This window comes from Acanthochromis polyacanthus, chromosome 7 (genome assembly GCF_021347895.1).
Source record: "Acanthochromis polyacanthus isolate Apoly-LR-REF ecotype Palm Island chromosome 7, KAUST_Apoly_ChrSc, whole genome shotgun sequence".
Classification (NCBI taxonomy): domain Eukaryota; kingdom Metazoa; phylum Chordata; class Actinopteri; family Pomacentridae; genus Acanthochromis; species Acanthochromis polyacanthus.
Window position 1 is genome coordinate 40,676,317 of NC_067119.1, and position 23,812 is coordinate 40,700,128.

Consider the following 23,812-nt stretch of genomic DNA (forward strand, 5'->3'; position numbering starts at 1 on the left):
AGCGGTATTTGGAAACAAAGGGGGAGGGACCGTAGAAACGGCTGGAACACGTGGAAAGAGACAACAGGGCAAGAGTGAACGCAACAAGAGGAGCTTTTTGTGCTATGGAAAGTAGTGGAGGACCATATAATCTGTTGTTCTCTCACCACACACACACACACACACATAGCAGGCCCAAACACACACAGTGGTGGAAAGTACTTTAAAATGCACCGAGATACTGCCAGTGAACAAAATTTATCATAGATAGATAGATACGTTGTCACACCCAGCAAGAATAACGTGAGGAACAAATTACAGTGCTATTAAAATGCGCTCTTACAAGTTTATTTATTGGAAAATAGATAACACCTCCAGGTTGCTAATGCTTGTTTCGATTAATCAATGTCACAGACATTAAACTGGCACCAGTCTGCTGCTGAAACTATGATATATATTTCATGACATTGATGTTCAAAGATTGTGACTTTAGACTGGGACACTTGGAGTAGATGCAATATTGTTTTGGTTTCTAACTCAGTTGTGTTTGTCATGCCTAAAAACTGCATGTGACTATCTGTGACTATCTCCTTTACATATAAAGCCAGAACAGCTCAAAATTACTGAAAAAAATCTAGTATATATAATATCCTAATAAAAATGCAAATTTAAAAGCTGGAAATTTTGACCTACATACTTGAAGGGCCTGTAAATCTGAAAATATTCATAGAATCAAGATAAAATTTTGCATTCCTTCAATAACTAGAGAAGCACTCAGAGATTGCAGACCTCCGCCAAGGATAGAAAGGAAAACAGGAAACCCATGCAGTAAAGGATCATGAGCTGGAATCAAACCTGCATCTCTGACACAATTCTGTTTACAAATCACCTTCTTAACCAGTTGAGCTATCTGGACACCTTCCTCCAATTTGTTGGACGACATACTAACCTATGATGTTTTTGTCATATTTTGGACCACATACTAAAACATACTAAAAATTCAAAGTGATCCAGAATCCAGGATCCTTTCCAGATTGCCACCAAAATTAAATCAGCTCTTCCTCTTACCATAGTCTACATCCCCTCAAAATTTCATGTGAATCTGCCCAGGCGTTTTTGAGTTATCTTGCTAACAGACAGGCACATAAACGCCGGGTGTCACATAACCTCCTTGGCAGAGGTAATAAATATGCAAAAGTTATTCATAGAATGACACTTAAAAGACATAACACGTTTGTTTTCTGATTATTTATAAACACCTAAATGGTATCTTGCCATGATATATCACTTTCTTATTAAACTGGTCCGATAATTATGACCTGACCTATTCAAACTGTTTTGCACCATTGCTAAATTTAGAAACACTATTTTTAGCTTTTGTGCTACACAAGTGGACATCAAAGGTTAAGAAATGTTTTTGTGTGCTCTCAGTGATCAGTGCATCAATCAGGGGAGTTAACTATATCATTGCAATGCTAGGAAACTTTGGGTTCTTACACCAAACTTAACATTATTGTGGACCACAAACTCGAGCCTCATCCAGCAGAATAATGGGGTCCGGCCACATAGCAAAAATTACTTAATAACAGCTCAAGGAACACAACCAAGAGACCAGTTTGAGAGCTCATCCTCCAAATCTGATCTAGCATGCATAGGATGCACCAGAACAATTGCCACACCCTGATGAGTCCGGCTTTGTCACCGTTATGCAGACGATTCCCAACTGTATTTACAACTCTACATTTTCATTTAGCAGACATTTTTATCCAAAGTGACGTACATCTGAGAGGAGATACAACACAAGCAGGAGAAAACAACCTGGATAAGACCCATTAAGCAAGTTCAATTGTGATGATTGAACCGTAGTACCTACAGGCAGTGTTGACGTAATAGAATTTTTTTTCAACCTGTGACGTTTAAAAGTGTTCAGTGAAGAGCTGGGTTTTTTCAGTGTTTTCTTAAATACTAAGAGGGACTCAGCAGATAGAATAGAGTTTGGCAACTCGGTGCATGCAGGGAGGCCTGCCAGTAGGAGGGTGCAGTAGTCGATCACTGACATTACGAGAACCTGTACCAGAAGATGTGCTGCATGTTCAGACAGGAAGGGTCTGCTCTTCCTGATGTTGTACAGGACGAATCGACACAACTGAGCAACAGAGGCCACATGAGCTTTGAAGGTTATTTGGTCATCAATCATGACACTCAAGTTTCTGGCAGATTTTGTGGGTTTGTACCTCTGAAGTCTGGCAAGTACCAATATTTTGCATGTTCTGTCTTGCTTGAGCACAGTCAAAAACTGGATGGCGAATAATTTTTTGCAGCTGAATGACTCTAAATCTGAGACAATTAAAATTACATTCCTAGGCCTCAGCACTGGTATTACTAATAATCTGTCTTGTAGTCTGGGTGCTCTGTCAAAACATGTTAGAAGCCCACAACCTAGGTGTCATTTTTGATGCAGATCTATCTCTGGATGCACAGGTGACCAAGGTGGTCCATCTTGCTTTGATCAATGGGAGACAATTCCCAAAGTTCTAACTATTCCTTTCTCCTCCACTTTTTAAAACAGTCATTCATGCTTTTGTCTCCACCAGACTCAACTACTCTAATGTACTTTACCCTGGTATTAGTCAGCAAAACATCCATAGACTGCAATCAATTCAAAACACGTACTAAGTGAGGTGACCACATTAAACCAGTCTTCACTGACCTTCACTGACTACCTGTGAGTTTTACAGCTAATTTTAAGACTTTCCTGCTTGTTTTTAAAGAACTCCCACCTACATCCATCCAGGAACTGCTAATTTCCCACGAGCCTGAACGCAGCCTGAGATCCACCGGCAGGGCCCTTCTGATGGTTCCTAAGATCTGTTTGGTTGCTAAAGGTGGCCGAGCCTTCACAGTTGTCCCCAAGTTCTACAGAATGAGGATCTAAAGCAGGTAAATTTAGTGTATTTTTTATCTTGTCTTAAAACTCACTATTATTGTTTGGCCTTTTCGTAGCTGCTGCTTTCACTTATACAATCTTACTGTACCTTGATGGGAACTTAATGTTTTATCTTAAGGGTTTTCGTTGTAAAGCACTTTGTAACTCTGCATCTTTAAAGGTGCTGTACAAATATTTGATCTGGAATTTGCACACGACTGCACCTTACCTTTCAGGAATGTGTGTGTGTTTTTAATTAAGTTCTTTTTTTGTCATTGGATTCCAGCTGAAACACCCATTCACATTGCCTGAACTATGGTCGAATGTACAGGGAAATGACAATAAAGTTGGATTTTATTTGATTGTACTATTGTTATTGTTACACAATGCACGGCATGTGATTCTAATGTTGTGACTGTGTGGTGGATTTTAAATACAATTTTGAAAGGACAACTTTTCATGGATATGTTTTTCATGACGTGGTTTATAAATTTATCTACAAAACAACATAAATTAGAGGTGAAAAAAAGTTGAAACATTTACAAAATGCTTTATTTTTCTGCAACATATTTCCCTTCAGAAATATCTCCTGCTGGCCCCCATGACTTACCAAAATACAGTACTATTCACAAAATACACTTCAAAGTGCCTTTACATGGGGAAAACAGATAAAGTAACTTGTAAGCAGGTCTGCTCCTGATATGAAATGGTGACAAAATTAAAATAATACTGGCAGGCACTTCTGTCGTTTGAGGTATGCACAAAACAAATGAGACATACAGCATCACAGACTGGTCTTTCAAGGCATGTGCTGGCTGTGCGGTGGTAGCCGAGGTGTGCACTGTACACACAGTGCAGTGTCTAGGCCTTTGGCTCGGTGTGGTCTACTGGTGTGCAACACTGTCGGGTTCGGGGTAGCCAAACAGCTCAAAGTCTGGTTCATACAGCTTGTACAGCTTTCTTCGTGTCGTAATGGGAATCTGTGCAAACCAGTCTCTTTCCCAGCTGGCTGCAGTGCGGTTTCGGGCCCCCGAAGGGAAACGTAGCAGATCGTCCACCTCCAGAAGCTTCAGCAGATGCTCCGCATCTGTTTCCAAGGTTTCTAGTCGCCCAATGAAGTCATATTTCACCTGACATGGATGGCACAGACGGTACACCTGAAACACAGAAAAAGCAGACCGACGGTGTTAAAATAGTGCTTATACGTGCAGGTATTAGTCAACTCTACAGTGCTGTGAAAAAGTATTTGCCGCCCAATAGAAATCGTCTACTTTAGCAAATTTCTGACACTTAAATGTTCCAGACCGTCAAACTATTATTTATATTTATTTAATACTAGACAGAGATAACCCACAAAACACAAAATGCAGTTATTAAATGATGATTTATTGAAAAGGGTTAGTTTCGCCCCTGTGAAAAAGAACCTAAACCTAATAACTGGTTGGTCTCTTGGCAGCAACAACTGCAGTTAAATGTTTGTTCCAGCTTGTGATCAGTCTTTTACATCATGGAGGAATTCTGGTCCACTCGTCTTCTCTGCAGAAGAGTTTTAATTTGGCAACATTAGATAGTTTTCCAAAATGAACTGTCCATTTAAGATCGTGTCACAGAATCTCAATTAGATTCAAGTCCAGACTTTGACTCAGTCACTCCAGAACCTTCATTTAGTTCTTTTTGAGCCACTCAGAGGTGGACTTGTTTGTGTGCTTTTAAACTTTGTCTTGCTGCATAAACTATTAGTGTTGAGCTTTGGGTCCTTAACTGATGGTGGATATTCTCCAGGAGGGTTTTCTGATAGAAATCAGAATTCATGGCTCCATCAGTGATGACAAGTCATCCAGGTCCTTCAACCATCACACTACCACCATGTTTCACTGCTGGTATCATGTTCTTCTTGTGGAATGCAGTATTAGCTTTACACCAGATGTAACAGATCCATGTCTTCCTAAAAGTTTCATCTTTGACTCATCAGTCCACAGGATGTTATCCTAAAAGTGTTAGAACTCATCCAGATATTTTTGAATACCAGACAAACCTTTATGTTATTTTTGGTCAGTAGTGGTTTGATTCTTGCATCTCTAGTATGGATCCATTTTCTCCCAGAGTCTTCCTTATTAACTGACACCAGTGAGGGTTCTTTTGTGACCTCCTGAATTAGATGTTGACGCTCTTGGACAAATGTTGGTCGTTGGTCCACTCCTGGGAAGGTTCACCACTGCTCCATGTTTCTCCATTTGTGCATAATGTCTCTCACTGTGGTTCTCTGGAGTCTCAGAATCTCAGCAATGGTTTTATAACCCTCCAGACTGATGAACGTAGCATCATGTGCTGCTTTTTTAGACCCTTTCGCGACTTCACAATGCCAGACTGGTTCTATTTTGTGATGTTTACATTCAACAAGCCTGGCAGTAATCATATGTGAGTGTGGATGGTGAAACTGAACCCAACTGATGAATGAATTTGGTCATTTGGTAGATTGGTAGCTTAGGGGGCAATTACTTTTTCACATAGAGCAATCAATTTCAATCAATGAAATCATCATTTGAAAACTGCATTCTGTCTTTTTGAGTTGTCTTTGCCTTATATTAAAATTTGTCTGACGATCTGGAACATTTAAGTGTCACAAATATGCAAAATAGAAGATTTCTGACCTTCATTCTTCAATGCACCCAACCAAAGTCATGTATTCAAACAGGAGATCAATACTTTAAAAAAGTCAAGTTAATATGAAGAATGTGTGATTTCTGTGTTGCTCATGTGTGCCATTCTTCCACAATATGCCACAACAGAAATGGAAAAGGTGGTCCAAAAACTTGATTTGACACTAGAACTGCCCCTCTTTTGCTCAGAATCTGATTTCTGAAACTTCTGATGTCTAATTTTGTGCTGCTTATGATGTGCACAGATATATTCATGAGAGATAAACAGCGACTGCAAGTTGATTTAGTTGAACAAATCGCTGTTAAATCTACTTCTGTGGACAGATACAGCTCAAGGAACTCTGACCTTTGGTACACAGGACAACACTAATCTGTTTTCAGCTTGATTGCTGGCCTAGAAACAGAATCAGATTTTCCATCTTCATTTTACATATGTCACAGCTTCTTGTATCCCATTCCTCAAAGTTTTTAATTTTCTGAGTTTACATGAAAATATGACATAATTCTACTGCATAGTGTCAACATTAGTGGACTTTATTAGAATAATATGTAATGTGGAATTACCAGTGGCAGCATCTGACAACTTTAAACACTCCGAACACTAAAACCTGTCAGCAAGTTTGAAACTTTTTAAAAAATTGCCTGAATTACATAATTTATCACAGCCAGAAATTGTAAAAACAGAAAGACTCATCAAATGTTTCAACTTCCAATAGAAAATCTAAATAAATAACTAGATTCTAAAACTAAAAAATATTGGCTTCCTCAGGCCTTTTACGACAAATATAGACGCTAATCAGAAATCTAAGTAGTAAAATATCTATAGTTTGTAGACACCAGTATTAGTAACACATGTGGGCACTTGGGAAAATCCTTTTACATGTTAATTTTTATATGTTTTTTTCAAATCACCAATGACATTAAAGTTTCATTTTTTCATGTGATTTATAGCTTCATAACTGTCATACGTCATAAAACATTTGCAGGACTTTATGTTGTTGTGACAAATGAGCGGACAGTGAGTTAAAACCACATGGAGTTTGTTAATAAGAGACACAGAAATAGCGAGGGAGAGAAACATCGCCTCAGCCTGTGTAAATAAACACGAGTTCATGTGAAACCAGTACCTGCCGCCAGTGCTCGTTGAAGATGCTTTCCCTCTCCGTCTCAGGATCCAACAGGTATGTAATGAACTGATGAAATGTTGGTTTGATTCCCTCTGCGAACGCCTCGGCCACCGTCTCTGGCAAACTTCCAGACACGTTGCCATAACGACGTAGCATAACTGACCCAAACTGCTTGTAGAAATCCTCATTTGGCCTGAGAAACACACATCAACACCTTTAAATAATACAGCAAGTGTGGTGTTTAATCAAAAGAGAAGCACATCCCTCTACATGTCAGACACACACTTTCCAAACTTGTTCCTGAAGGCAGAGATGAGACGCACAAAAGGGTCTCGAACAAACAGGAACTTGGTGTAGTGCTGAAGCTTGAGTGCCATCAGGTGGCGGGAAAGAGAACCATAATGGCGCCAAAACCTGGCAAATAGAAAAAAACAACAACAAACAGAACACCATGAAAGCTCTTCTGTTACCATCCTCTTACTCAAAATGTGATTGTGATACTATTTTAATGCTGTTTTTTTTCTTCACAGCCTTTCAGGTCCAACAATCTACATTATTAGTGCTGTTTGCTTATCCTTGTAGCTATTCTGAGTCAATCACATCAATTAATTGCTGTTTTTTCTGCTACATCTCATCCAGTTTGCAACAGCATCATCTAATCCTGCTTTTCTTCTTCTTATAGTTCTTCTGGTATCACATCATCTTTTTATATTTCATCTCTTTGTAAATGATCAAAGCTTGCTCCCAACAACAGAATGTAAAACTGTTTTCTCTCTTTACAGCTCCTCCAGATCAAGCAACAAGATCTAACACGGATCTCTTTTAGAGCTTAATGTGTAGTTATATCACGTTTAACTCTGGTCTTTCCTGCCAATAACACTTTTTTTTACTGCATTAACAGAATTGTGTGTACATAATCCTCCATGCTGAACCTGTTCATATGTAAATTCATCATATTATAGCTGTACATATCCATATGTAGATTCATCATGCTTGGTATATTGTATATTGTACTTTTGTAATTCTTGCCCTGCTTCTTTCAGCTTCTTATCTGTATGCAGCTGCTGTAACATTTAAATTTCCCTGGTGAGGGATCAATAAAGTCTATCTTATCTTATCCTTTCAAAACCCAAAGTCTGCAACTGTTCAGTCTCATGCATTGCTGATTGAACCTGTTCACAGTACCAAATGACTGAAAACTAAACTCAAATTTCTCCTACAGCAAAAAAAGATGTGTCTTGTACAGTGATGCAGACAGAAAAACACATATTCAGCTCCCGAGGGTAGAGAAAGGTCCGTCTGTGCTGCGACACCAAGTCCTGCCTGTGGCTTCCACTCACTCTTCAACTCAGTAAATAGCTCCTTTAGCTCACAAACACTTCCAGTATAACTGAGCGTCTAAGACAAACATGAAACCTTTCACTTACTAATGCAACAAGCAGTGGAGACAGAAAAAGCAGTGCTCAGAAAGAGAATCATGCAGTGATTTCCAAAAACCCTCAAAATGAAAGTGAAGAAATACTCACTGTAGCATTTTTTACAATCAGATTTTGCAGGAAAGAAGCAGAAGAACACAGTCTCTCTTTCATTTCAGAATTGCAGATTTCTGTCAGATTTCCTCTTGTGTTTATTACAGGACTGAGGCATGTGGTTTGCCTAGATGTCCAGCATCCTGTTTAGAAACATTTGTAGTCTCTTGGATGTTGACTTGAGTGAGACTTTTACAGAGTTGTTAAAACATTATGCAAGGGCCTCATTGTGTTTATGGAGAAATTTGGTTGTTTATGGTTATTGTTTGTTTGTTTGTTTCTTTATTTTATTTATTTCACAATTTTATTTACATTCATATTATATGTTGTGAAAAATGAACTCCCAAAAAGCTCACGCTTACAGACAGGGGTCCATGTCCACCCTTCCACCAGCTAACAGTCTCAGTAAAATGAGGAACAGCTTGTCAACACCAAAGTGCACCCATAAACCGAAATTAAATAACACAAAATTAAATATATATACATACACATATTCATATGCACAAATACATAAAATATAGAAGCATACATGAAGACAGCATGTCCTGCTTTTCAGTTAGATGTAACAAACACAATGTTTATAATGATAAGACTTTTGATGTGAATCCTAGCAAGGTAAACATTCATTTAGTTATATATCTCCCCAATAGTTGATTTTTGAGTTTCCTTTTAAATATCGACAATGTAGAGGATTGTGTTAGATTGTTGTCCAACTCATTCCATATTTGTGGACCACTGTAACATATACTGTATTTAGTACAGGTCATTGTTCTATCCTTACCATGTAAAAGGTGCTTATTTCTGGTTTCATATGGGTGAGAGGATGAGTGAATGGGAATGAGTTTACATAAATCAGAGTTCAATCCATAGACAACATTATACATTGTACAAGCATTGCTATAGATCTTACATTCAGGAAGCTTCAAGAGGCCACATCTATGGAAGAGAGGATTTGAGGGACAATTTCGCATAGACCATGTAATTGTTGTAATTGTTCTGTCTGTACAACTGTTTTTTATACCAATGAGCTGAGTAGGTGTTTCTGCTAACAGAAAGCTCTGCATTAAATGAAGGCCTGACATTGACCGTACTTTGATATTTGAGCTGATGAAGGTTAACAGATGTAGCATCTTTTTTCCTCAGTCTGCTGCTCACTAATTAAAGAAGGTAATATGTTTTCCAAGTGCCAGTATCTTGAGCTTCCTTCATTCACTGACTTTGCCCTGGAGGGAGGATTAAGGATGTGATCACTAAAGTGCAGAGATAATTACATGTGCAACTGCTGCAAATGAGAAACTTGGTTTCAAATTAAGAAAAAATGGTAGCATTGAGGACACCAAGGTCATTCTGCAGTTACATTCATAAATCACACATTATAAAACTGTCTCTGTAGTGTTTTACATATAAATGGACGTCATTTATATTCAAACTAAATGAGGTCACACAATGCTGATTAAGCCAATCAGTGCCAGGTTAATCTGTTTGTATACTGCAGCAAACGGGAGTTTCAAATCTGGTGTCCCATACTAGCACAGCAGCATAAATGCATGATATATTAATCAGGAATGATTTGGTTTGCCAGAGCTGACAAGGGGAGCAACAAGAGAAACAGAACAGCTTGCAGTGGAAAAACCCAGACAGCATCCAAGGAAAGTTGCTAATGTTCCAGACCAAAAAAGAAATTTGATGTTCCGTGGAAGGATTACAGTACAAAAAAGAAAAGGAAAGCATCCAAAAACGAGGCACACATCCCAAATGGGATTAAGGGAAGACTGAAAAAAAACTGGAGGTTTAAATATAATTATGAAAGCTCGAGATTAAAAATACAATAGTCAAGTGGTTTTTGGCTGTATTTTCTGTAAAGCTAAATTGACACATTTAACTTGTATATGTAAAAAGTAGTGCAATATAATAATTGCACTACTATAACAATAATATTACACAAAGTTCAAAAAATGGATCGTACAAAATTGTTGGCGCCCTTTTAAAATTGTGCATAAATCATTTTATTTCAAGCATGTGATGCTCGTTTAAACTCACCTGTGGCAAGTAAAGGTGCTGGTAATATAGAAATCACACCTGAAGCCAGTTACACACGTGGACAAAATTGTTGGTACCCCTCAGTTAAAGAAGGAAAAACCCACAATTCTCACTGAAATCACTTGAAACTCACAAAAGTAACAATAAATAAAAATTTATTGAAAATTAAATAATCAAAATCAGCCATCACTTTTGAATTGTTGATTAACATAATTATTTAAAAAAACAAACTAATGAAACAGGCCTGGACAAAAATGATGGTACCTCTATAAAAGATTGAAAACTATTTGACCAGAGTGACATGATTAACTCAGGTGTGTCATTTAATTGACATCACAGGTGTTTCCAAACTCATAATCAGTCAGTCTGCCTATTTAAAGGGAGACAAGTAGTCACCCTGCTGTTTGGTGAAAAGGTGTGTACCACACTGAACATGGACAACAGAAAGCGAAGGAGAGAATTGTCCCAGGACATCCGAAAAAAAATTATAGACAAACATCTTAAAGGTAAAGGCTATAAGACCATCTCTAAACAGCTTGAAGTTCCTGTGACAACAGTGGCTCATATTATTGAGAAGTTCAAGACCCACGGGACAGTAGCCAACCTCCCTGGACGTGGCCGCAAGAGGAAAATTGATGACAAATTGAAGAGACGGATCGTTGGAATTGTATCCAAAGAGCCCAGAGCAACCTCCAAAGAAATTAAAGGTGAACTCCAAGGCCAAGGTACATCAGTGTCAGATCGCACCATTCGTCGTTGTTTGAGCCAAAGTGGACTTCATGGGAGACGACCAAGGAGGACACCACTGCTGAAAAAAACTCATAAAAAAGCCAGACTGGAATTTGCAAAAATGCATGTTGACAAGCCACAAAGCTTCTGGGAGAATGTCCTTTGGACAGATGAGACCAAACTGGAGCTTTTTGGTAAGGCACATCAACTCTATGTTCATAGACTCAAAAAGCAAGCATACGAAGAAAAGAACACTGTCCCTACGGTGAAACATGGAGGAGGCTCAGTAATGTTTTGGGGCTGCTTTGCTGCATCTGGCACAGGGTGTCTTGAAAGTGTGCAAGGTACGATGAAATCTGAAGACTATCAAGGCATTCTGGAGAGAAATGTGCTGCCTAGTGTCAGAAAGCTTGGTCTCAGTCGCAGGTCATGGGTCTTCCAACAGGACAACGATCCAAAACACACAGCCAAAAACACCCAAGAATGGCTGAGAGAAAAGCGTTGGACTATTCTAAAGTGGCCTTCTATGAGCCCAGATCTGAATCCCATTGAACATATGTGGAAGGAGCTGAAACATGCCATTTGGAGAAGACACCCATCAAACCTGAGACAACTGGAGCTGTTTGCTCATGAGGAGTGGGCCAAAATACCTGTTGACAGCTGCAGAACGCTCATTGACAAATACAGAAATCGTTTAATTGCAGTGATTGCCTCAAAAGGTTGTGCAACAAAATATTAAGTTATGGGTACCATCATTTTTGTCCAGCCCTATTTCATTAGTTTGTTTTTTTAAATAATTATGTTAATCAACAATTCAAAAGTGATGGCTGATTTTGATGATTTAATTTTCAATAAATTTGTATTTATTGTTACTTTTGTGAGTTTCAAGTGATTTCAGTGAGAATTGTGGGTTTTTCCTTCTTTAACTGAGGGGTACCAACAATTTTGTCCACGTGTGTACAAAGTATAAAAGTTGACTCAACCTTTTGTGTTGTTTGTCTATGTGTGTCACACCAAGCATGGAGAAGAGAAAGATGAGCCGAGAAGTGTCTGAGGACTTAAGAAGCAAAATTGTGGAAAAATATGAACAATTTCATGGTTACAAGACCATCTCCAGAGATGTTGAAGTTACTTTGTCCACTGTGCCAGCCCGGTCTCACGGGGATTCGTGAAACTGTCACGTCAGTTTTTGTTTCGGTTTCGTGCGCACCAACACGATGTCGTCATGTTTTTCGTGCCGCTCACCACCAGCGAAACCCGCTGTGGTAATCACATCTGAAAGTGGTTTATACCGGCGGATTCATGACGATCTAAGCTGTCCATCGGCGTTTGCGGCCGCCGCTTCGGCCGCCGGACATTCTTTAAATTCCTATGCAAATTCAGTGGATTCGTGACGATTTAAGCTGTCCATCGGCGTTTGCGTCCGCCGCCGCGGCCGCCATTGCGGCCGTCAGACATCCAAACGAATCCACCGAATTTGCATAGGAATTTAAAGAATGTCCGGCGGCCGCAGTGGCGGCCGCAAACGCCGATGGACAGCTTAGATCGTCATGAATCCGCCGGCATAAACCACTTTCAGATGTGATTACCACAGCGGGTTTCGCTCGTGGTGAGCGGCACGAAAAACATGACGACATCGTGTTGGTGCGCACGAAACCGAAACAAAAACTGACGTGACAGTTTCACGAATCCCCGTGAGACCGTGTGAGAAAAATTGACAAAAGAATGCAACGCACTATAGTTTGAATGGTGGCTAAACATCCTCAGTCAACTTCCACACAAGTTCAGGCTGTCCTGCAGACACAGGGTGCAAAAGTGTCAGCTTGGACCATACGTCATCATCTGAATGAGAAGAAGCGGCATGGCAGAAGACTAAGGAGAACCCTACTGCTGACAAAGAGACATAAAAAAAAACAGACTGGAGTTCGCAAAAATGTTCCCATGTAAGCCTCAATCCTTTTGGGAGAACACTTTGTGGACAGATGAGACTAAGGTAGAGCTTTTTGGAAAAGCATGTCATTCTACTGATCACAAAAACAGAATTAGGTCAAGAAAAGAACACAGTACTTACAGTTAAACATGGTGGAGGCTTAAAGATGTTTTGGAGTTGTTTTGCTGACTCTGACACTGGGTGCCAAGACGGTGTACAAGGAATCATGAAATGTGGAGACTATCAAAATATTTTGGACCGCAATGTAGGGCCTAGTGTCAGAAAGCTGGGTCTGTGTCAGAAGTCATGAGTGTTTCAGCAGGAGAATGACCAAAAATACACCTCAATTCGCACCAAGAAATAGTTGGAGACAAAGTGCTGCAGAGTTTTGAAGTGGCCAGCAATGAGTCTGGATCTAAATATCATTGAACACCTATCGAGAGATCTCAAAATTGCTGTAGCAAGAAGGCACTCTTCAAATCTGAAAGACCTGGAGAAGTTTGCAAAACAAGAGTGGTCCAAAATTCCATTTGAGAGGTGTTAGAAGCTTGTTGATGGTTATAGGAAAGGATTGGTTTCGTTATTTCTTCCAAAGGGTGTGCAACCAAATATTGAGTTGAGGGTGCCAACAATGTTGTCCGGCTCATTTTTTGAGTTTTGTGTAAAATTATGTCAATTTTGGCTTTTTTCCTCTGCTTTTTGTTTTTCCAATGCACATCAAGGAACATGTATACCAAACGTGTATTACGTGTATACCAAAAACATTTGTAATTTCTGTGAGAAATGGAGTATTTTCTGGAAGAATTCCAGGGGTGCCAATACCTTTGTCCATCACTGTACAAATTTATTAACACAAGTGAGAAGTATTATCGAGAGTTGCACTGTATAGAAGAAGACTGGCAGAGGTGAAAGATTTCAAAGATTCTGGAAAGAAAACTAGTGAGAGACGTGTCTAAAAACCAGAGAACAACTGCCACGACTCTGATGAATGATTTAGCCAAGAAGACACTCACTAGAGACCTGTACAAACATTTAATGTGAGCTTACCTACCAAGAAAAACTCTGCAGAAGAGACATGTTCGAGCCAGACTGAAGCATAGGTAAACAAAACTAGGATGTTCAGGAATGCTGTTTGAAAAAATCCTTGTTCTGTTAACCTGAACTTGTGAAATGTTTGAAAAATACTGTCACAGAGCTGAAAGCCCTTAGTTGTTTTAATTTTCATGTCCTAGTGTTAAAATTCTCCTTCATTATAGCTAAAACAGTCCATTGTTGTCCATATATTCAGCACCAATTACGATATATTGCACATGCTTTTTACATCTCTAAATATCTATCTGCACAACAGTCAGTATTTTACTAAACTACTGCACAATCCATTCCATTGCATTGCTTGTTTCTTAGTGTCTTTGTCTTTTTTGGTCTTTCTACTGTGACTCGCATGTTTGCACTCTTTATGTGCTGTACATATGACAGAACTGACAATAAACTTGATGTTGACTACCTGCAGAGGGTACAGTTTTCAGGTATTTGCACTTTGAGTATTGCCATTTTATTCCACTTCATAAATGTACATCATTACTGCCATTCTGCACAATATTCAAGTATTTAGGTTCAAGCACATTGCGTCTTCACATTGTGTCATCTGCCACACACTATTTAAATAAAATATCTCAAAATGAACCAGGTAAACTTTCAATTTAACTTGTCATGGACAAGCTTAGTGTCTTAACCAAAAGTACTGTAACTTTGAACATGTACTCCATTAGAAACAATAGCTGGCATAATGTCAGTACAAAGGTTGAACAGCTACTTGAAATATTATTCTAATCACAGTACAGCCAAACCACGGGAGCTGCATTATTTTATTTTTTTTACTATTTTTGATGAAGGTAAACTATATCACAAGATACTACCATGAATATTCAATAATACTCTTCAGATGTAAGACAAGGTCATCTTTCCTGAGCCTGGTTCTGTCAGAGGTATCTTTGGGTTCCTAACTGCTCATAGTGAATCCTAAAACAATTCTGGATTGCTGGGTTCCCTGTTCGTATGTGTATATTTTTAGGTCATATCTTTCTACTTATGTTTATTTTTAGGTCATATTTTTGTACTTATGTTTATATTGTTAGGACATATTTTTCTAGTTACTTTATATTTATGTTTTTAGGACATATCTTTCTACTTATGTTTATATTTTTAGGAAATATTTTTCTACTTATATTTTTAGGTCATATTTTTATATTTATGTATATATTATTAGATCATATTTTCATAATAATAATGTTTATCTATATACAGTACGTTGTACTGTTCATATTATATTGTATATTCCAGTGACTGTACGTACCATTTTACAGGTACAATTATATTAAATACAACTTAGAAATAAGAAAATCAAAACGCTGCTAACTAAAAGTACTACGACTTTTAACATGCACTCCATGAGAAACAATAGGTAGCATAACGCCATTACAAAATAAATTGCAGGTGGAAAGTTGAACAAATATTTTAAATATTATTCTAATCACAATATAACCAAATCACAGGAGCTACATTTTATTTATTTATTTTTTTGGATAAAGGTAAAATATATCACAAGGTCACAAATGAAGCATTACAGTGCGACAGCATCACCTCGACCTATAAATAATAGTCTCCCAATGTGAGAGAACTGGATGAGTTTGGATTTACTCCTCGTCAGTGCTAACACATAAAACATGAATTTAATGAATAAAATTTTAAAAATATATGTTGAATCTCTCTCTGAGTATGTGTAAATATTTGTGTCTTACTTAGCGAAGGTGAGGTGGAGGGAGGAGTTGTGCACGAGGTCAGGAGGTACAGCCTCTGGGTCGGTGTAAGGTTTTCCTGAGGAGGGTGAGATCAGCGACTGAGACAAAACCACCATCACTCTCTTCCAGTTGGTGCACGCTACCTGAGAAGGAAAAACATTCAGAGAGACGAGCGGGATTAAAGCTGCAAGCAGCGTTGAACAGGCCCTCGTACACCCACACATGTCGAGGTGTGATGTATGTCAGGGTGTAACAGAAACTTGAATCAGTTGAGACTTAGCTGAGCACTGTCGAGGATCATATCACAAAGTTTCTAGCAACAGTACATGCAAATGTAATGACTATAACTTGTTAGCAATAGGTGGGGCTATGACTATGACTCCACTTTAGAATGTCGATGTCTTCAGTCCTGGACTCTTGTCATGCATATGAAATTTGGGCCAGATTATATCTTGTGAAGCTGAGATATAAACTAACACTATGAAGGTGAAACGTTCTGCCCGTTAGTAGATGTTACAAATGTTGCAGGGAACGCTACGTAGCCACTTTTTCACACCCAAGTCCCATAAAACATCACATATTTCGTCAGATTTGAAGTGTGTGCAAATTTCCATGAGTTTTTGAGTGTTTGGGCCTTTAAAAATGTCATTCTTTTGGGAAAACAATAATTCCTTGCATTCCAGTAGGACGTCAGTGCTCAGGCCCTAAATATGAACATGTGCAAACTCATGTTACGCACTAGAAAACTAATAAAACAGCAATTTTAAGATCTTATTATTTTCCCAACACTTGCATCCCCGCACAGTGAAGTGACTCTCCGCCCACACAAACACAGTCAGAAGGCAGCTGTACCTTTGGAACATAGCAGTAGATGATCTGGTGAGTATCGTCCACTATGAGATGGTCCAGCTCTCTGTTGGGGATCTGCTCAAAAGGCCGAGTTCTTCCGGGGAATTCTACAGCGCCTCTTCCTGAGCAAACATCCATGATCCTCTGCTTCCTCTTCTCCTGTTCCTTATTCCTCTCCTTCTCCCCATCCTCCTTTCTCTGCTCCTGTTTTTCCTGCTCATCCTTCTCCTGACCTGCTGTTTTTGGGATCGGTGTAGCATTTGAAGCGGTGGTGGAGATGCTGACGGTGGAACTGGTTCGGGTTTTGCTCGTGGTCACGGTCAGCTGAGAGCAGCAAGCAGAGGGAAGCGACTCGTGTTTGGGGTCCTTCAGGGGGTAGAGTTTGAAGCCTCCGACATCGTCCCAGTAGACAATGATGAGCAGGATCATAAACAAAGACCCGAGGATGAAAGCCACTCGTAGACCGCGCCATGTTCCCATGGTTGCACCGCATCAAGGGGTGTAATTGGTGGAGAGAACAGGAAGCAGCTATCTCAGCTCCATGGTGGCTGTCTATTGCGGAAGGAGACGCTTCCTGCTCAGCAAATGCAACTGAAAAAAACAGGAAATGTGACTGAGACCCCTGTTCTCCTTTTCAGCCAGAGTGAAGCCAAGGAAGTCCAGACTGCTATTCAGACTTAAAAAAAAAAAGATTAATGTTCAAAAGAGTGCAAAAAGCAGAAGTAATGAAGTACCAGATTTATTCTTTCAAATTAATCATGCGGTCGAGTCTGCAGAAGCTCAACCTCATATGACCCACACTGTGGGGAAACGTTATCATTTACTAACATATTGTGCTTTATTGTCATTTTGAGCTATGCTTACAAAAAAATTGTCAGCGTATTTTAATGTACAACATAAGAACCATGCCAATTTCTTGGGCCCACCAGGACCCATGCCTGTATATTCTTTACTATTAGTTCTTCTTCTACTGTATATCATTGTGGTTTTGCTAGATAGTATGTACGGACAGCGGGAATCTCGTTCATCCTATTCATGCGCTTCATTACTTAGACGACGAGGCATTTGGCAACCTTAAGGGAGTCATAGTACTATTTTCACAAATTTGCACCTTTGTACCTCATAATACCTTATTTTATTGAATTCTGTACTCTTACAATACTCCATTTTATTATATTCTACACTCTCATAATACTCTTTAACTATATTCTGCACTATTATAATATTCTATTTTATTTATCATATTCTGCTCTGGGGGCTGCATAGTGGTTAGCACTTTTGCCTTGCAGCAAGAAGATCCCCGGTTCAAATCCAGGCTTGGGTCTGGGATCTTTCTGCATGGAGTTTACATGGATTTATTTCCATTTTAATTTGTGTATTTTAAAACAAAACTCAAATAACCACTCGTTTTTTGTTTTTCAATACCTGCTTTAGAACGGAAAATCCAATTACCAAAATATACACGGACCGGGATCTTTCTGTATGGAGTTTGCATGTTCTCCCTGTGCATGCGTGGGTTTTCTCCGGGTGCTCTGGCTTCCTCCCACAGTCCAAAAATATGCTGAGGTTAATTGATGACTCTAAATTGCCCATAGGTGTGAATGATTGTCTGTCTGTATATGTAGCCCTGTGACAGACTGGCGACCTGTCCTGGGTGTCCCCTGCCTTCGTCCGAGTCAGCTGGGATAGGGTCCAGCCCCCCCGCGACCCCAGCCTGGGATTGGAACCAGGGATGTTCTTGCTGCAAAGTGAAAGTGCTAACCACTATACCACTGTGCAGCCCCATGTATATATCTAGTTTTTGCCTATAATTTTTATACATTCTCTTCATATTTGCCAGTTTGTGTGTAGAAACAGAAGTCAAACATGACAAAACTGCAATATTTTTTTATTTTTTTTGCATATTGGTGAAAAACTCAGTGTATGGCAGTACTAACTACTGTTACATGTTAAATAGGTGTAGTTTTAAGACTTTATTTTTAATTTACACCCTTTCACTTTTACTGGAGATTCTTTAAGTGTTTTATTTTACCCATTGAGGAGGTTAATTCCCATAATAAGCCGCTGCTGGTGTGTGATGCAGGCCGGTGTGAAGTCCTCTATGGGCCGTGGGAACCTCCGGCTCCACCCGGGGCGCTCAGCTGCCACTGAGCTGTGAACAAACGGGGGGCAGTGGGGGTAGAAGGACGCCCCTTATTGTCCGGCCCGTGGAAACATCTGCCAATCGTGTGGAGGGGAAAATGGAAAAAATGAGGCCTCTACTAAACCGCTAGAAGGACATGAGATTGAATTTTAACCAAAAATAAAAAAATAAAAAATTTGGGAAAAAATGTGTTTGCAGAAATTAAACACGCGCTCCACATACACAAACATGCACGTGCGTGCACGCATGCGCGGAAGGTAAAACACATTGAACTTTAAACGTTGTCTTGTACCGACATGTCAGCCGGTTTTAAGATTATTATATACGTTTCTGAATATTTCTTATTCTTCCTCTCTGGGACTCACCATCACCTTTTCCCCGCTCCGCTCGGTCGGTAGCGGTTACAAAGCGTCCTTTCACCGGCCCTTTTTCTCTCTCCCGTTTCACCGACAACTTCAGGTTCCTCTCCGCGATACGGACTCTTTAATTTTCCACCTCCCTACCTCACCGGACGTGCGGACCGACTCGGCTTGGTTCCCTTCATGCCCTTCACACCGGCAGCATCACGGCGAACCCGTCAACGTGTGTGTGTGTGTGTGTGTGAGAGAGAGAGAGAGAGAGAGAGAGAGAGAGAGAGAGAGAGAGAGAAAAGATGAAAAAAAGAAAACGTGACCTGAAGCTTGTGAGTTTTCGTACCCCACACAGGAGCTCCATGGTCGGCGATTCCTGCTCCGTGTGGCTTCCTCTCCGTCCGTCTGCCCGGTGATGAGATCGGGAGGACAGGGATCGCCACACCATTCTGCAAAATCTCGCGAGAGATTTTGGGTCGGGACTACAGCCACCCACGTTTCCACATGTTACACACACACGCGCGCACGCGCACGCGCGCACACACACACACACACACACACACACACACAGTTATTGTACAGCTATTTTCAGTTGTGGGGATTCACACAGTAGAAATATGAGCCAGACTATGAAGCCGGTTCCCAAGCTAAGGTCTGGGGAGCTCCAGGCGGCCAGACCAGACTTCCATAGAAATAAGCAGTTTAGTTTAACTTTACAGACCTTTCTGCTGCTATTTACTTAATTAAAGAGAAGTAAACACATATGTTAGGAGAGAAGTGTCAGTATAATTAAAATTGAAATCATAATATCAGTATTTTATATTTAATCAATCATAATTCGAACCTAAGGCGCCAGAAACACTTTAGTTATTACACTGCATATTACATTTTATTTTCTTAGGAAAACACATTTTTACTCATGTTGATATTTTTAGGACATATTTTTCTACTTGTGTTTATAATTGTAGGACATATCTCTCTATTTATGTTTAGATTTTAAGACATATTTTTAGGTAATATTTTTCTATTTGTGTTTATTTTTTAGGACATATTTTTCTACTTAAGTTTATACTTTTGAGACATATTTATGTATATGTATTTATATTTTTGAAACATATTTTTCTATTTATTTTTTTAGGTTACATTTTCTACTTATGTTTATATTTTTAAAACAGATTTTTGTATATATGTTTATATTTTTGGAACATTTTGCTATTTATGTTTATATTTTTACATAATTTTTCTACTTCTGCTTATATTTTTAAGATATATTTTTGTACTTATTTTTATATTTTTATTTCATATTTTTCTACTTCTGTTGTATATCTAAAAAATAAAGTAAGAGTTGTATTTGTCCTCAGTATTAAGTTTGACTGAGTAATTTTTTGTCATAATTTTTTCTTACATGCCTCATTCACGACATAATGTATTTATTATTATAGCCTTTGTTGATTTATTATTTACTGTTTGGGGAAATTATCCAAGTAAAAACATAAACATAGCAAATATTGTTTGTATTAGATTCTTTTTAGGCTAAGAAAATGCTAAAAAATAAACTTCAAAGTGAAAGTCAGCAATTAATACAGTACATGAAACATGAAAATTTAAAAAAAGAGAAAAATTTTTGGTTCTTTTTTTTTGTACTATGGGACGTTTCATGTCTATCCAATAAAGTTTCTGTCACCAAGCCCCCCACACAGTGCAGTAAACATCAAATGTTGAGCTTAATGTTTATTGCTTTACACTTAAAATTTAAATGACTGGAGATTCACAATGAACTTTGTGGTCACTTTTGAGCCGTTTATTAGATTGCAATATATTACAGTCCAATGCAAAACCACAATAAAAGTAGAGCCTTACTGAAGTCGTCAAAAGCACAAAAATTTCACATTCATTTTAATCATTTAGAGTATGGAGGTATTCATTGCTCCAGCATCCCCAACGATAACACAGTATAGCTAATAAATGAATTGGTGGATATATTAGATAACTAATGTGCTCATTTGACATTTGTTAATCTGTAAATGGAGGAGAGTGTTTATAAAATCTGTGGCTGACGAGGAGTCTTTGTGTTAAAAGGATCCCAGAGATTCTTTTAAAAAAACGTCAGAAATTTCCACGAGGGCTTTAACCAAGAAAGTGTTAGACAGTGCGACCACTTACTGAAGACTAGGTAGGTCAATTTTTTCCTAACTCATTGCCAACTCAGTCTGAATGCAAGTTTAACTTCCGAGGATGATAGAAATCTAAAGTTCCTTCTCTTAACTCTCCTGCTGATTTGAGTTGAAGTCCTGTTTTGCAGTATTTAATCTGGTTCAAATAGCATAACTCATGATAGTACATCTTCAGACATTCCTAAATAATTTAATACTTTTATGTCAGACATCACAGCAAAAGTCTTTACAAGTGTGTGAACCTATCAGTGCATCATGTCGAATGAGGTTAATGAGGTGAAAGATCTGTGCAGCCCGGAGTCAATATTGTGGATCAACAGCGGCAGACATTTCCATCAGGGAGTAACCATGCAGACTAATGAAGCTAAATGGTTTTAGCTCATCCGCAGCTCATTGCTTCTTGTTTGCTGAATTTCTGCAGAACTCACTAACAATGACACAAATGTTGAATAAGAAATACACAACTGGACTCCTTAACTACCATATTTTACTTTTCAAAAAAAGAAACCATACTTTACTTTCTGCCAGCACATCAGGTGGTTTTTGAGTGAGGGCATGAATGTCAATAAAATCTGTTTAAAAAGAAAAAAGCCCAAATTTTCACCTTAATGACAGACTAGACCTTGGAATAGAGCGAGAACCCATCATCGTGGTTTGCCTGAAATATTTTAGAGCCACAAACCATATAGTAGATATGAAAGAGTGCGTGATCTCTTAACTCAAATATTTTTACCTACGGCGAAAGGTAGAGACGTTAAAATCAGCCGAGCAGAACGGAATCTCCCCTCCTTTACAGCACACACATTTCAAATATAGGGATTTTAGTGGTAGCTAGATGACATGAAAGCCTCTGAGTTTAAGCTGAAACACAGCTGTGTTTTAACTGCGGCTCTTGAGGATGGCGTCATCTGTTTATGGGATGTAATTCGTTCCAAACAACAAAGATTTACATACATCAGGGAAGGATAAGGCTGCTTAACATACAGTACGCTCCACTGGCTGCATGTCTGCAAACAGAAGGATTAAATGCTACAGGAACCTCAGAAAGTGATGTCATTGTGGCTTAATTCTGATCACCTATGACCAAAGAAAAAGAGAAATTAAATAAAAACATTTGCTATTTAATGATCACGTACATTATCCACATTGACTTCATGCAAACCCATCCATTCTCTATACACCGCTTTAACCTCACTACGGTCGCGGGGGGTGCTGGAGCCTATCCCAGCTGACTCAGGCGAAGGCAGAGGACACCCTGGACAGGTCGCCAGTCTGTCTCAGGGCTACATATACAGACACACAATCTCACTCACATTCACACCTACAGGCAATTTAGAGTAACCAATTAACCTCAGCATATTTTTGGACTGTGGGAGGAAGCCGGAGTACCTGGAGAAAACCCACGCATGCAGAAAGATCCCAGGCTCGGGCCGGGACTTGAACCAGGGATCTTCTTGCTGCAAGGCCAAAGTGCTAACCACTACTCCACTGTACAGCCCTCATGCAAACCCATCCATCCATCCTCTATACACCGCTTTATCCTCACTAGGGTCGCGGGGGGTGCTGGAGCCTATTCCAGCTGACTCGGGCGAAGGCAGGGGACACCCTGGACAGGTCGCCAGTCTGTCACAGGGCTACATATACAGACAAACAATCACACTCGCATTCATACCTACGGGCAATTTAGAGTACTCAATTAACCTCAGCATATTTTTTTTGGACTGTGGGAGGAAGCCGGAGTACCCGGAGAAAACCCACGCATGCACAGGGAGAACATGCAAACTCCATGCAGAAAGATCCCAGGCTCAGGCCGGGATTGAAACCAGGGATCTTCTTGCTGCAAGGCCAAAGTGCTAACCACTTTGCATGACCACTTTGCATGAGCAGCCCTCATGCAAACCCATTTATTCAAAATAAATAATATTTTTAGATATGCATTGTGTAGCGATTAGTGTTTTTGATTATTTTACTCTGTCAAGGACATGGAGCCTTGGTTATGCGACGATCAACATTGCTTTTGTCTTTCTCTCTGTCTGAGTAATCAATTAACCTCAGCATATTTTTGGACTGTGGGAGGAACATGACATGAACCAGGGATCTTCTTGCTGCAAGGCGAAAGTGCTAACCACTACTCCACTGTGCAGCCCTCTTCTACATCCTCAACACAAAAATCAGCATTTGGAAGTTTGCAAATGAACATATAGACAAGCCTGATGCATTTTGGAAACAAGTTCTGTGGACCGATGAAGTTAAAATAGAAGTTTTTGTCTGGAATGAGCAAAGGTACGTTTGGAGAAGAAAGGGCACAGAATTTAATGAAAAGAACCTCTGTCCAAGCATGGGGGTGGATCAATCATGCTTTGGGGTTGTATTGCAGCCAGTGGCACAGGGAACATTTCACGAGTAGAAGGAAAAATGGATTCAATAAAATTTCAGTATATTTTGGATGCTAACTTGATGCCATCTGTGAAAAAGCTGAAGAGAGGATGGCTTCTACAAATGGATAATGATCCTAAACACACCTCAAAATCCACATCAAGAGGCGTAAACTGAAGGCTTTGCCATGGCCTTCACAATC

General features: G+C 39.3%; 1 protein-coding gene across 3 annotated transcripts; it reads right to left on the reverse strand.

Annotated features, from left to right (window-relative positions):
• Positions 1-3,435: 3,435 nt before the first annotated feature.
• Positions 3,436-19,540, reverse strand: LOC110957617 (carbohydrate sulfotransferase 12-like). 3 transcript variants are annotated; one of them, XM_022203729.2, is made up of 7 exons: positions 19,076-19,514; positions 18,600-18,784; positions 16,571-17,158; positions 15,719-15,861; positions 6,978-7,106; positions 6,693-6,885; positions 3,436-4,062 (listed from the first exon to the last, which is right to left on the reverse strand). In XM_022203729.2, exons 3-7 carry the CDS (start codon positions 17,045-17,047, stop codon positions 3,790-3,792), a joined length of 1,215 nt encoding a protein of 404 aa, XP_022059421.1. In that variant the 5' UTR covers positions 17,048-17,158; positions 18,600-18,784; positions 19,076-19,514; the 3' UTR covers positions 3,436-3,789. The 3 variants fall into 3 exon arrangements, with proteins under 3 accessions (XP_022059421.1, XP_022059420.1, XP_051807335.1); XM_022203728.2 differs by lacking the exon at positions 18,600-18,784 and having other exon boundaries at positions 19,407-19,540; XM_051951375.1 differs by lacking the exons at positions 6,978-7,106; positions 18,600-18,784 and having other exon boundaries at positions 19,407-19,540.
• Positions 19,541-23,812: the final 4,272 nt, after the last annotated feature.

Coding starts and splice junctions, on each gene's coding strand:
- LOC110957617 (XM_022203728.2), bottom strand. CDS start 17,047: ATGGGAACATGGCGCGGTCTACGAGTGGCTTTCATCCTCGGGTCTTTG. Junction 7,107..15,718: donor CTCCACCTCACCTTCGCTAA/GTAAGACACAAA, acceptor TCTATTTGCCAG/GTTTTGGCGCCATTATGGTT. Junction 6,886..6,977: donor TTCAGGAACAAGTTTGGAAA/GTGTGTGTCTGA, acceptor TGTGTTTCTCAG/GCCAAATGAGGATTTCTACA.